Source organism: Sturnus vulgaris, chromosome 9 (assembly GCF_052056855.1).
Source record: "Sturnus vulgaris isolate bStuVul1 chromosome 9, bStuVul1.hap1, whole genome shotgun sequence".
Taxonomy (NCBI): domain Eukaryota; kingdom Metazoa; phylum Chordata; class Aves; order Passeriformes; family Sturnidae; genus Sturnus; species Sturnus vulgaris.
Window position 1 is genome coordinate 17,459,223 of NC_142251.1, and position 14,275 is coordinate 17,473,497.

Below are 14,275 nucleotides of genomic sequence, written 5' to 3' on the forward strand. Positions count from 1 at the left end.
CGCCTTCCTTCCTTCCTTCCTGCCGCCCGCCCTTCCGGGCCCCGCGCAGCTAAAAAGGTTCCGGGGCGGCCCCGCCCGCTCTGCCCGGCCCCGCCCCGCAACGCCTGCCCGGACATGGGGGAATCGCGGCGTGCGCGCTCTTGGAAAAGCGGAAAATGTGTGACAGTGTAAGATACTGCACTAAAATTTTAGTTAATTCCAAATTTTAGTTAAACTTTCAGGTTTCTCCTGGAAGGAAATACCCACCTTGATGTAAACCAAATGAATGAGATAATGTGCTAACTGGATAAAGTGTTCTGCTATTGATGAATCTAGAATACCACGTCTTAAAAGGTACTTTTCTACAGCAAGCAAACTATTAGAAGCTTACAGAAAAGAAATCAATTATCTATTAGAGCAGCCTTTACATTGGTTTACAGTAACTGTTTTGTAGCATTTCAATAAAAAAAACTGAGCACACACTCAAGTCTAATACGATACAGAATCAGCCAAATACAGATAGAGGTTACAGGAAGTGGTTAAATCATAAGCACACAACACAGAGCTAGTAGGGAAGTTTAAAATTAAACTCATGTAATTTTGAACTCTGATACACACTGGCCCAACATTAAAAAGAAACCACTACATTTTTATTAAGAGAAAAATATCCAAACTTTTATTGATGTATTACTAGTTTTAATTCCCTGTTTCTCTCATTTATCAAAAGAGCTGAAGAAGCCAAGAAAATTTTCTGCTATTTGCCACTACAAATACGATCTTTGAGGACTAAGGTACCTTGAAAAACCTTCATCATTAAACTTAGTGGAATGGATTATAGGAAGCTGACACTCCAGACACTACCTACAGGCATTCAAATTCCACTTGCTGCCTAGATGAAGAACTTGAAAGATGTTGGTGAAAATTCATTCCCTTACAGTCCAAATCTCAAAATATGTACAACAAAGTTAGTGACAACTACCAGTATGAGGCCATGCCCCGTCTGAAATCGAAATGTAATCTACTATTTTAGACACTCTGTATCAAAGTTCCTGCTGAACTACAAGTTGAACTTTAGCTATCTACTCTGCTTTAAAAACCAAGGAAAGGAAAAAGCCTTTTGGATAGAAAGACTACATTAAACCAAAAGCCTTGCCTTAGCAGCAGCAATCTCTCTGGGATTATAAAGCCAGTGTGCTAAGGTGGTGCCAATCAGAAAAATACCTAACTTCAAGCTAAGCCTTGCTTCATCTTTCCTGAGTGGCACTCAAGCAATAGGTTTCCCAGGCAACCACAAAAGAAGTAATTAATTTTAGTAAACAGCATCACCATTTACTGTCTATTCTACTTGGCTAATTGCTTGTGTAGTTCACAAATATCAAATAAACAAGCCACAGTTGAGAAGACAGGCACAATTCAGTTTTTGATTAACAGATTTCTTCAGCTCTTGTTTTCAAATCTCATTTAAACATTCACTATTAATACATTTTCTATTTCAAACAGTAAAAATGCCATCACACTTGTGCGAACACTAAATGAAGCGTATTGAGGCACAAAGAAGCCAGAAGGAAATCAAGTAACAGTCAGTAATTTGGAAGATACATTTTCTTCTAAATCATAGAGGTCTTTTGCACTCTATTAAAAATAAACCCATTTTCCCACCCCCACAAATTAAACAGCTGACTTGCCTATATATACATATCAAGTAATGAGATACCAGCTTGGGGGGTATTGTTTCATAAAAGATGACAATTTTCTAGAAAATAAAATTGTCCTTGAATGCTTGAAATCTGTATCTACCAGGTAAGTAAGATTTAAGAGCAATTTGTTCTTAAAAAAACCAAAAAATATATGTTTCTCCATTCTACCTAATGGCAGCAAAAATCTAGTATTTTTTACAGTGAACTGGTCATCAAAAGAAACTTATTTTAAACTGTTAGTATATAGATAACTTCAATAAAAAAAGCCCCAAAATATTTCATGTTTTAAATGAACCCATCAATAGTTAAGAAAGAAAAATAGTTTTAGAACACTACAGACCTCCTACTGACATCACACTGAATAATTACAACTTTTGGTAATTCATTATAAATGCTGTAAAAATCTTTCTATTAAAAATGCAACGTTCCCCCATCCCAAAGAAATTTAAACAGCCTTAAAAAAAAAAAAAAAAGTGCTTTAAGATGCATTTCTTTTAGCTTGTATGATATAGCCTTTGGACTTGATAATTCCTCTGCTTTTAACAATGACTGAATACCGCAGAAGCCATAAAGGAATCCACTCGTTTGCTTTCACCTTCTGGATGCTTTCCTGGAGAGCTTCTTGGAAACTTGCTTCACAAAGTAATTCTAAAGTTAAAAAGGGATATTTGTGCTTAAAACAATATCATGTAAACAGCTGCAAAAAGCAACACTTAGTAAGAGAAGCCTTTTCCTACAGTCAAGATCTTAAGTGGTACCACATACTCCTCAGATCCACTCTTCCAGAATGCATTTAGGGTAAAAGCAGCTGAATATTACAAAATAAATCTCCAGGACACTTTTTTGCAAAATTGAGTATTTCCCTCAAAACTAACTGAGACTCTGGAATATCAAGTGGAATTGATCAGCAGAGTCATTAGTGAGAGAAAATGAAAATTGAATTTAAGAAGCTAGCTAGACAAACCAGAGGTGAGTAAAGCATAGAACTGAAATCAGCAAAGTACTGAGCATTCAGAGTTACTATAAATGTTGACTTTCCAGTGACTGCAGAGGTATCTCCCATAACTGGGCTAATAATAACCATAAGCCCAGAAAGCTTTAAGAAAAATGGGCTTAAATGCCACAAAGCAGGACAAGAAGGTAAGTACAAATCCTCCTAGTTTCCTCTGGAATGTTCTTCAAGAAAACAAGTGTCTTTGGTGAGGAGTGCTCACAAAAAATTCTCGATACTCATCAGCTGACCATTACAGAAAAGTTAGGCTGAGTAAACAACACATAAAGGAATCACAGCTTGTGCTGTTTTCTATCAAATCCTCTTCTCTTTCACTTCATGACTTTCAAATGATACTATTTATTAAAATACAAGTTGCTTTTGGACTTCAGAAGACATGGAAATTGTCAGATTGAATGGAAATTCATCTTGCATGCTGCCAGAGCAGTGATAAATCCTGCTCAGGCACTGATGAAATTCATTAGTTGTAACACAGGTACTATGAAGTATATACTTCCTAAGAAATGCTTCACATACTTTTTTCTTTGGGATCAAGTGGAAAGAAAGGAGAAGGAAGGAAAAGTATCATCACGAATAATTAGTCATAACCAAAAATGTAGGGAAGGAATTAACTTAACATTGTTTACGATTTTTTTATTATTCCAACAAAGGTGTTAAGGTGCCCAACACTCTTAAGGTGTTCTTAAGAGTGAAGAAGATTGATGATGTTTGAGAGAAACAAATGTTATATCCCAGAATATTGTAGAGAGCTGGTAACTCAGTTCTACAGCTCAAAGGAAAGCCTCCAATGTCTTCATTCATTTAGCAAATGAATCACTGCATAAAAAAAGTGAATAATTTACAACTCTTTTTGTAGTAATGTTATTTCAAGAAGCCAAGACTTTGAAATAATCCTACTTAAAGCACAGTAATTTTACAAATCTAATATTACTGAACTACTCAAAAATCAACTGACCATCAACATTTCTATGTAATATATTTCACAAGTTCCAGGCAAGTACACTTTCATTTGTCATTTATTTGCCTTCAGCAATACATTTAACTCCGTATTTTGTAGAAATAAACATAGTACAAATTTCTCAGTAGGTTTTTCTCTATTACTTTATTTTCTCTGATTAGAAGTATTTCAAGAAATTATCCAAGGCTGCAAGATTGTTTCAAGAAGGGGTGAGGGGGAGGGGAGGAAGCAACAGCAATAACTTAAGAGAAATATTTTATAAAGGAGAGACTTTTAGAATCCTTGGTTCAGGCTTCAAATATAACAAACTTTAAGTCCAGGAAAAGATTATTCCTGATTTTCTATTGAATAAATGCATTTAGAAGTCTTCTTTTACTTAATCAGCAAAGTCTTACCTTTGGGGTCATTGTGAGTTAACAGCTGTATGTCACATTCTTTTGCAAATGCTGTGAGATCAGGTGGCATTACACAACAAGAAGCTAGGTTCACCTGGTTACTACTTGGTTTCACCTGAGAGCAAGAAAATACTTTGATAAGAAAAAAATACTACTGTACTAATATTAGCTGTTTCCCCCATGCCTTCTATTACAACAGAAATTTTGCTTTGAACAATTTGCCTTTGACCATTGTTTTGAAGTCTGAGCAAGGCTGATTAATTCTGCATGATTAATTATGCAGGCAGTTGCAAGACCTACAATTCCTTGCAGCACATAGCCCAAAACAGGAGGAAGACTTCAGGTCTTCCTGAAGTCAGGAACTTCAGGTGCTGGCATAGCAAGATGAGTGCTAGCTCACTGCACTGTGGCTTTCTGTCTGCTGTGCTCCTGAAACAGCAGCAGTTTTATTTCCCTCCTCTCTGGTAAAAGCATTTACAGGGATGTTAGTTTGAAAAAAGACTTCAAATTAAAAAATCCAAAACCATTTTTGTTAGAGATGTAATAATTTGCAATCTTCCATGCCTTCAGGCAAGTGATTGAGTCAGGTCAAATTAAAAAGGGTGCTATTCCACTGACTTTGTCTCTTCTCACAAATGGCATTCATGATCACCATGCCGGTGGTAATTAAATCCTGCAATTGCCCTCTCTCAGTGTCCATATGACAATGAGGGTCACCAAGATAAGATGACTGGAGCACCTCTCCTGTGGGAACGGGCTGAGGGAGTTGGGATTGTTCTGCCTGGAGAAAAGAAGGCTCCAGAGAGTCCCTTCCAGTACCTTAAAGCGGCTACAAAAGAGCTGGAGAGGGATTTTTTGCAAGGGCATAGGGTGATAAGACAAGGGGAATCACTTTAGACTGACAAGGCAGGTTTAGCTTAGGTATTAGGAAAAAATTCTTCACTGTGAGGGTGCTGAGGCACAGAAAAGTGCTGGATGGCTGCCCCATCCCTGGCACTGCTCAAGGCCAGGTGGAATGGGGCTTTCAGCAACGTGGTCTAGTGGAAAGTGTCCTTGCCCATGACAGGAGGCTTGGAACTAAATGACCTTTCAACTCATTTTATGGTGCTATGAATAGGGTTATAAAATATATAAAGTATTGTGCCATTTCATTTAGAGCCTGTCTTCCTCTTTACATTTAAGCTTACCATTAAAACAATTTTTCCAAGGGGAAATCCCTCTCTTGGTAACACAGCTTAAAGTGAAAACAGCTACATCTTCAGAGTCACTGGAATAAATCTGAAGGTTAAGAGTACTGTTTGTACTCCTTCCTAAGTATAAAAGAATCCAAAACTCAAACCTTCAGTACTTCAAAGAGCCTGCTACTGAACAGACCTGTGGTTTCCAGCTGTTGCTGGTCAATATGTACAAGCAACAGTCATACTTGAGCCTTCCCCACATTGAACATTATGACCATCCACAAAATGTTGAAAATAGCAGGGCCAATTAGTATTTTGTATATAAAACTATTTATAACAGAGGTTTGTAACAATGTGTCAGCCAACAAAGCAAGCAGTTCCTCTGTCCTAAGAAAACCTATGAATAAGAAGTTGGTTCTTACCTGTGCCCACAGATACAGCTGCTCTAACATTGTTTTATCTAGGTCGGAGGTACCTATGGCAACAATCTTTTTGTTTTGAACTAGATTTTCAAGTTCTTTCCAATAAGGCTGCAAATATTCCAAGGAGAGGTTAGTTCCATCTTCGACAGGAGGTGGGGCAATAATGACTGAGTCTAACTGAGCAACTCCAAGGGCAGAACATGCTGAGGAAAAAGAACAGACAATGCAAAATCTTTTGTCAGATACGACCACAAACAGCATGACTCTTCAAATTTAGCAAAAACTACACCTCCTGCTTCACTCTTCTAACTCTCCATTCACCATTTGAAACTCTGAGTGTATCTGCAGTCAAGAATTATAGCACAACTGTTTCAGAAAGATTCAAACATACAGCTGAAGACCAAGATTCAGCTGTAGGTCTTGGGAAAGCAAAAAACAAAACCAACAGAAGATGAACAAAAGCATGAAGCTTTTTCCTCCTTTTTAATGTTAGAACTGTATTTTTCTCTGAAGACACTGATGACAATTCTCTATTCCTTCACTCTCAATTTCTTCTAAAATTTGTAGTTTTCACTCTGAAATGTAAGTCAAGTACAGTGCATGGGTTGGGAAAACTACTTGATATATGTGAGGAGTTAGACTAAAAGCACACCAAATACAGAGACTAATTTGCCAGAGAAAAGTGCAAGTCTTAGAGTCTCACTGAGCTTTAGGAAAAATGTAAGTCATGAGGCCTCTTCAGCACAGCAAACAGAATAGAACTACCTAGCTAAATTAATTATTTTCTTCAAGAGGAGTCATCCATTATTGTATGTTTGACAAACGGTAGTAAAAATTATATATATAATAATACAGTTAATAGCCTATTAATTATATGTACTGTATAACTGTATTAGCAGTCGAGAATAATGGTATCTGACCCTTTCTTCTTTGGTCACCCCTTAAGCCCAACAATTTTCCAAAACAGTAAAGTTCAGTGCTGCTCACAATTACACAATTGCTACATAAGGCCAACACAACTTTATGCAGAGATATTGTACGGCATTTTCAGTAAAACTTAACTATTTCATCAGCTACTTGCAGCATTTTTTTTCCTAAGCAATCTCTGAAAGATTATGCAGTTAGTAGCAAAGTTCATGATGTTAAATGCAACTGGCAAGAATGGTTGTATCACTGCTATTAAAACATCAATGCTATTTACTTTTTAACAAGTTTTGTGTGAAAGAATAAAAACTTGCTCCTGCTTGTAGCAAGGAATCAGATTTGAGTTTGTGGATCCAAAGTCACAGTGATCCATTTAACAAATTTACTGACTGAACTATTCTGCAAATAGACTTGATTAACTAAGTCTCTCCTAATAGGAAAACAGGATATACTTGTGACAATGACTAAATACACCTCTTAGAAATAACATTAGAACTTTTTCCATGTAAGTTCTAGGGTGAAAAAGAAATCCTAACTTGAGTGTGAGTTCCACACTTACCCAGGTCAACTGCATCTCTGATCGATGAAGAGTTTGATCCAACGATGAAAAGCTTTGCTATTTTCAAACAAACTGGAATCAGTAACTAAACAAGACAGGTGTTACTAATATACAGCCATTTACTTTTGCTATACGCACTATTAATGAGTTTCTTGGGTAAAAGATTTTTAGAATTTACACTAGGTACTTGAAAACTGGAAAAAACCCAACTTTTTGAAAGGTGACTGCCCAATAGACACCGTTCTCTTAAATGTCAATGTTGTTGTGCAGTCTCAGAACAAGAAATCATCCAGTTAGATGATGTAATAAGCTGTAAAGCATCAACATATGAAGCAATAACAGTAACAACCTGTATAAAAACCCCAAATGTAATAGTACAAACAGACTTCTTCACAACTTACTGAGACTCAAAATGTACTAGTGTTAGTTTGGACTGCCTCCTTCAAGTTCATCATATTCAACCTGGAAAAATTATGCAAACAAATGTGCTTCCAGTGCTATTTCTTAATTCCAGTATTATCTGTAATATTTTGCTTCAAAAATGTCAAAGACTCAAAAAATACATTTAAAATATCTTGAGGTGATGTAAGTTAAACTAGAAAAATGCTGAGTTGCTTTAAAATCTGGAATACTAATTCAAGACTTTCTTAGCCAATGTTTAAGAACAACAGTGTGCAATAGTGTAATTTGACTCTGTATTTAGAAAAGAGAACAAAAAAACCCCATATATGAATATCCTCTTAATGAATGCATATGAAACCTTTCCATGCCACTAGATTTTTGACTGTGTTCTTACCTGATACTTTCAACTCATCCCTTTCTTCAGGATTTATTTTTTCTAGAGCTTGAGCTACAGTACATTCCAGAACCTCCAGTGTTTCCTGTAGTAAGTACATGAGACTTAGGAACAACTCGTCAAGAGGAGACAGTAAGCTCCTGAATAATGTTTTAAGTAATTAAAACAAACAAACATACACAAGTGCCTTACAGCAATTAGAAACAAAAATAGTAGAAAAATGCAAAGACAGAAAGAAAGCAACCCAAGGCTTCTTGATCACTGAGGGGATATCAAAATAATGAAGATACATGAAAGGCCCTATATGTCCCTAATATAGAAAATACAAATTTCTGATTACAAGATCAGTAGCTGTAGTAGTTCTGATATTACAATGCAAAAAGACTGCTGTGCCAATTCAAAGGACCTTGTTTTAAAAAACCTTTGTGACCAGCTGAAAAGAACCCATCAGAATTAGGAGGTTTGAGTGTTGAATGGGAACATCTTTGCAGAAAAGTATTTTGTAATTTCAGCGAAGCTTATGAAAACCCTACAGTGAAAATGCTGTAAAATACTGTTTAAGACAGTAATTATTTCACCCCCTGACCTCATTTAGGATTAGGCTGATATGTCAGCTGGCACAAGGTGACTTCCTTAAGTTTTTACCTACATCATACTGCATTACAGACACACTCAACACTCTGCCTCAAGCAAAAATGCTTTGCTAATTTTTGCTGTGCTGCCGAAAGATTCTCAAGTGAGCCTTTGAGTTACTCAGCATTTTAAACAAATTCTTTTTTTTTTAAATTACTGGATATCAATATAATTCATGAGAGAATTTGGAATTATGCAAGGTAACGTGTTCTTACATTAAAACCTAGCTTACACTAAATAATCTGCCTTAAATGGATGACTACATTGGACAGAGACAAGTGTTTGTTTTTGTTGTCTTCTTCAGCAATCATTAGTTCTTCCACAAATCATTTAGCAATAACTGCCTCTCACACTTCAGTCTGGAATGTAGCAAGATACATCTGATGCCCCCATTATACAAGAACCAGTAACAAAACCCAAAGAAACAATCAGGAAAGTTTTTTTTTAAGTTTGTTGTTGTTATCGTTGTGCTTTTTGGGTACCTTCTTTTTTTTTCCCTGAAACATGCTAATATTTCATAGAGCAAACAAATTTAGTGGGTACCTATTACTGCTTTGTTAAATTTCAGAAGGAAAAGTGAAAGAAAAGCAGGCAAATACACCAAGATCATCATGTCAGATGTTTATGTCTGTGGCTTCAAGACTTATGTGGAAGTCTTTAGCTCTTAATGGAAAAACTATCACTTCTGCATCTTCAGAAATATTTCTGAGACAACAGATGCTTCACAGCTCCCCTCCAAATGGGAAGGTCTTCAGCCATCTGTGATATCCATGGTTCAGAGAATTCTCCACTGAGTTTTAACAAGCATGCTAGTAAACTTCTAAGGTACACATATTTTATTTACTTTTACTTGCCCCCATAATTAATTAAAAATCTTACAGACCACTGCTTTTATTTTGCTAAGAACTGTCTTATCTGCCATCAACAGGATTCTCGCTTTACATTGATATTTCTTAACCTCTCCAAATTTACTAAACATTAAGGAAAGAAGAGGAGTTAAGAAATATTCCTTCAAGGTATCTGGAGCTGCAGATACTTTTACAGCTATTTAATAGCTACTCTAAATTTTTGAAGTGTAACCAACTATCTATTTTTGGTTTCACATGTAACATGGATAAAGATGCATAACACCTCTCCTACCTGATTTTGGTCTTGGCCGATCTTTGAGCTCCACTCAGTCAGTGTTTTCTGGATGCAGTCCCGCACCTACAAAACATTTTTTCACATTGAAGTGTGGGTATGTTCCAGCCACACACAAACACAACAGTACAGAGATGTGTAGGACAGACTGCACAGCTGAACTAACAACACCATCCCACAGAAGCTTCTTCCTTCATAGCTTCTATCTGAAACTTGCTTAAAATAGTTTACTTACATATTTCTCTCTCCTCTTTCACAGAATTTTAGCAGTAATACAAGTACTGTACTTCAGTTATTTCTCAGACCAATTCCATCTTTAAAGGAAAGTACAATGCTAAGCAAGCAAGAACTAGGACATGGGGTCGTTTGGGGTTTTTTTGCACAGAAATTCTTAAGTTACAAAGTAGTCAGATAAGAGCGTAAGTGCTGTGACACTGTAGAAATGAGACTTTACAATCAACCACTAAATATTCATTTTATTAACTACTTCTCTTTTCAAAATGCATACAACCCTTCCCATTTACTGCCTACCTACTCCACTATGCCAAACCACTACTGCTTTTAAGTCCTTCATTACTGTAGGGGGAACCTACAGATCATACCCCACATTTGCATTTTTCCTTCATCCACAGGTGCAAAATAAACTTGACTAAGATTCTGATAATGGATTTTACTGAACGTAGTAAGATATAACTATTAAATCAGCTAACTAATTTTACACAGTGCTGCAGCTGTAACACTGCTGTAGCTTCCCTATGATCTTAAGTACAGGTACTGTCTGACTGCCGTCTACCACAGGTAGGAGCACTTTCACCAGCTGCTGCTTTACTTCACTTTCCACAGTGCATTTTATAAGTGTGTGCATACCTACTTTGTGTACCATTAAACAGCCATTTCCTATGACACTTAACTCAGAGAGCTCTAATACCATGCACAAACTAGAAGTCAACATCCCTGCCTGATATCAGACACAGTACAGGAACAGTACTTTGTGAACACAAATACTGTACATTCCTTCCATCGTTTAAAACAGCATAAAAACCTCCAGACCCAAAAAGCAAGAATTGTCCCCCCCCAGTAAATAGCTGAGTACAATAACCCTTTAATAAAATAACCCTGAATCCTATTTTGATACAATTTATATAATTATCTTTTCCTTTCTGAGGACAAGTGAGACAGGACTAAATTTTTATATGTTGCTGCTTTGCAACTGTCACAGGATATATTTCTATTGCAGCTCCTATGCACAGGCCTCTGACTCCAAAGCACAGCACTCCCTTGCCCTCAGGCCATGTGGGAACTGCAGTGTATTCCACTGCTTTGATCAGCTTTTCCAAACACAGCTGTATTCTCTAACACTGGGGTTCACAGTTTACAAAATTTTAGCTTACATTCTGCCACTGAGAACTGACGACACCAAATAGAAGAGTTAAAAGCTGATTGCAAATAATACCAATTATTTGCTTTTGGAAGTCCAGCAACTCTGGAAAGCCAGCAAATTCCTCTGTAAACAAGTGAATTTCAATACCTTCACTATTAGTTATGCACATTGGCCACTCTATACTTAACAGCCCTCCAGAAACTACCTACACAAGGATGCCCATCATGACACAGCTATGTCTTTGTTACAGAATCCAGCCCTATTTCACATAGATCACAGAACGTTTAATAAGCAACCAGGCCAAATAAAACGTTATGACCACACGACAGCTAAACAAGAGTATGATGAATTCTTCCTTCTTGTTACATCATCCTCCCTGATACCTTTCTTCCACTTGCGCATGATTAATATGCAACCAACGAACTTCTAGGTTATCACCAGTGTCACCACATAGCAATAATCAGCCAAACCCATAGTTTTTCTAATTATTAAATGAGCATTCTGATATTAGTGTTTCATGATGAAACAGCAAGTACGGTGGTTCTGAAGTTCATGGCCACAGGATCTCCAGACATTTTATGAGAACTGTTCTGACACATACCACTCAAGGCAATACTTTCCAAGTGGTGATTAAAGAGCTCTTTTCAACTTCTTAAAAAAGAATGACAGCTCTACACTTCAAAGAAGACAACGGCCACTTTTCCCAAGACCTGTCACTACCAAGAAATTAAATTAACTTCAGGTTAGAAACGGGAGTTTTCATCATCTCTAATGCAAGCTGATATCTATGCATATTTTTATCTTACAAGAGAAGTATAACGGATCCTCTTTGCCATTACATACAGCACGTAAATCTATAAGTGTTTTAATCCTTCATTCCCGAGATCAGGAGGCTGGGCTCTCTCTTTCTCAGGGAAAAGTGCTTCCGGAGGAACGGGGGCCCCGACCGCCCACCAGGGCAGAACACAACGAACGGAACGAAAACCAACAGGCGAAACTGTTTTGCAGTTTCCATCCCGCACCTCCCGAGGGCACCGGCAAGCGGATCGCTCGGGAGCCGAAGCCCCTGCTCGCCGTGACGGGCACGGGGCCCTGCCGTGCCCCGCCACAACGAGTCCCGCTGCGGATCCGCTCGCACCACCCGGGGAGCGGCACCCAGCGCTCCCTCAGCCGCCGCTCCTCCCGCGGCCCGGCCCGGCCCCCTCGTCCCAGAGCGAGCCTCTGCCGAGGCTCCCCGAAGGGAAGCCCCGGCCCGCTCCTCACCTCCTCGCTGGGGGTGGCCGGGCACTTCTTGCGCAGGCAGCCCCAGTTGAGCAGGTTGCCGGTCTGCAGGGTGAGCCTGCCGGCGCGCTCCAGCAGGACGCGGGCGCTCTCCGTCCCCATGGCGCTGCTCAGGAGGTGGCCGGCGGGCTCTCTGCGACACCTACGGCCCCGGGCAGCGCCGAGCCGGCCGTGACTCAGCACCGGCACCGGGACGAGGGGCGGCGCGGGGACAATGGGCGGCGGGGCGGGCCCGGTGCGGGAGCGGCGCGGCGCGGAGCGCGCCCCGCCTCGCGCTGCCTCAGGGCGCGGGGCCTCAGCGGGCAAGCGCCCCCTGGCGGCGGCCGGGCCGCAGAGCGCCGGGCGGGGCCGGGCTGAGGGGCGGGGCCTCGGGGGGCGGGGCTCCGCGGCAGGGCCGGGTCCGTTTGTCGGTCCCGGGTCCGTTTGTCGGTCCCGGGTCCGTTTGTCGGTCCGGCCCCGAGGCGGGACTCGGACCCGGCGTCACGCCTAAAGGAGTACCCGAGGCACACGTGGCGCTGGCCGGTGGCAGCGGCCCGGGTTCGGTAGCACCCCCGAGCCGTGGCTGCTGTGCAGGCTCAGTAAATGACTGGAACCAGCTGAATTGAGCTCATGACGCGTTCTAGTAACAGGTTGTCATTGACAGACACCGAGCTAAAGGCGCAGAAGAAACATCCAAATTCTTACCCGTTCTGGCTGTGTTTGCATTCGGTGAAACAATGTCAGGGCAGTACTCCAGTTTTACACCAGCTGGTTCCAGTGAAGACACACTGGGTAAATCCTGAAGGATTCTGGTTTGGGAGTATTTTCTTTCTTAAATTGAGGGGGCTTCTGGAACACCACACTGACCAAAATCCTTCTGTTCTGGAGAGTTGAGGGAGGTGGTTTTTTGTTTGTTTTTTTTTTTTTTTTCCCCTCTAACTCCAGTGAGCTACAAATCCACAAATTCTAGTTTTGCTGTCAGCATCGGAATTTGAATTGTGTTTCCAATAGATTTTTCTTCCTCAAGCTGTGTGTTGTGCTAATAGAGGGAACCAATTTGCATAACTTCTGTCAGTCTGAAGCACTGCCTGATCGCTTTCTGGTACAGAAGGTTAGTTTAAATGTTCTTTATATTTGTGATCTGATTAATTTTTCATTTTGGGAAATGTTTTCATGATTCTATACGGTTACAAAGCATTTGGAAATGAAATATACTGAAAGAAATGCCAGCCTATTTGGAAAAGCAATAATTTTGTTTCCTTAAGCATAAAAATCCAGAATGCGTAACCTGGCCCATACATTAATTCTCCAGTCTCGGGGTTAGCTTGGGAAGCAGTGTATACCTCCGTATTTGCCCATATTTACACTGTTAATGAATAATGTCCTGTTGGGGCTTTCTGGCTTTCCAGCAGAGGCCTTTTCTTTTGGTGAAACTTATTTCATTTAAGTAGCTTTGATGGTTATAGATCTGTGCAAGAGGTTAAACTTGGAGATAGCAGAAGGTTTTCAAACAGTACATAGCATAAACCTTACTGTCTAACGGAAATTTATGGCAGTGAAAAAGTGATGTTCCTTTGTAGCCTGGTAGATTTTGCTGACATCTAATTACCTTAGCTCTTAAAAAAAGATATCACGTAATGGAGACTGGGCGGAGGAAAAACAGTGTGAGCTCCGTACTGCTTTATGCCATGCATGTAATCTTCAGCAGTGGCAGGAACACATCACAGGAGAAGAAAGGATCTCAGCAGAGTTCTGTTGTCAGTCCAATCACCCCTGAAACATCAGGTAAACTACCAAAGAAAGGAGGATGTTTTCTAGCTCATCGTCAGTTGCATTTTTCCAAGTTATCTCATTAAGATACTTCAGCTCTTAAAGAATAATAAATATGTTTCCTGCAGTAATTCTCAAAGAAAAATAAATCATCCTTCTGAATGAAATGTC

General features: G+C 39.6%; 1 protein-coding gene across 1 annotated transcript; it reads right to left on the minus strand.

Moving 5' to 3' along the window:
• Positions 1-366: 366 nt before the first annotated feature.
• Positions 367-12,661, minus strand: GCLM (glutamate-cysteine ligase modifier subunit). The gene is made up of 7 exons (XM_014884426.2): positions 12,338-12,661; positions 9,694-9,759; positions 7,921-8,005; positions 7,125-7,181; positions 5,642-5,844; positions 4,042-4,156; positions 367-2,324 (listed from the first exon to the last, which is right to left on the minus strand). Exons 1-7 carry the CDS (start codon positions 12,455-12,457, stop codon positions 2,155-2,157), a joined length of 816 nt encoding a protein of 271 aa, XP_014739912.1. The 5' UTR covers positions 12,458-12,661; the 3' UTR covers positions 367-2,154.
• Between the last annotated feature and the right edge of the window lie 1,614 nt (positions 12,662-14,275).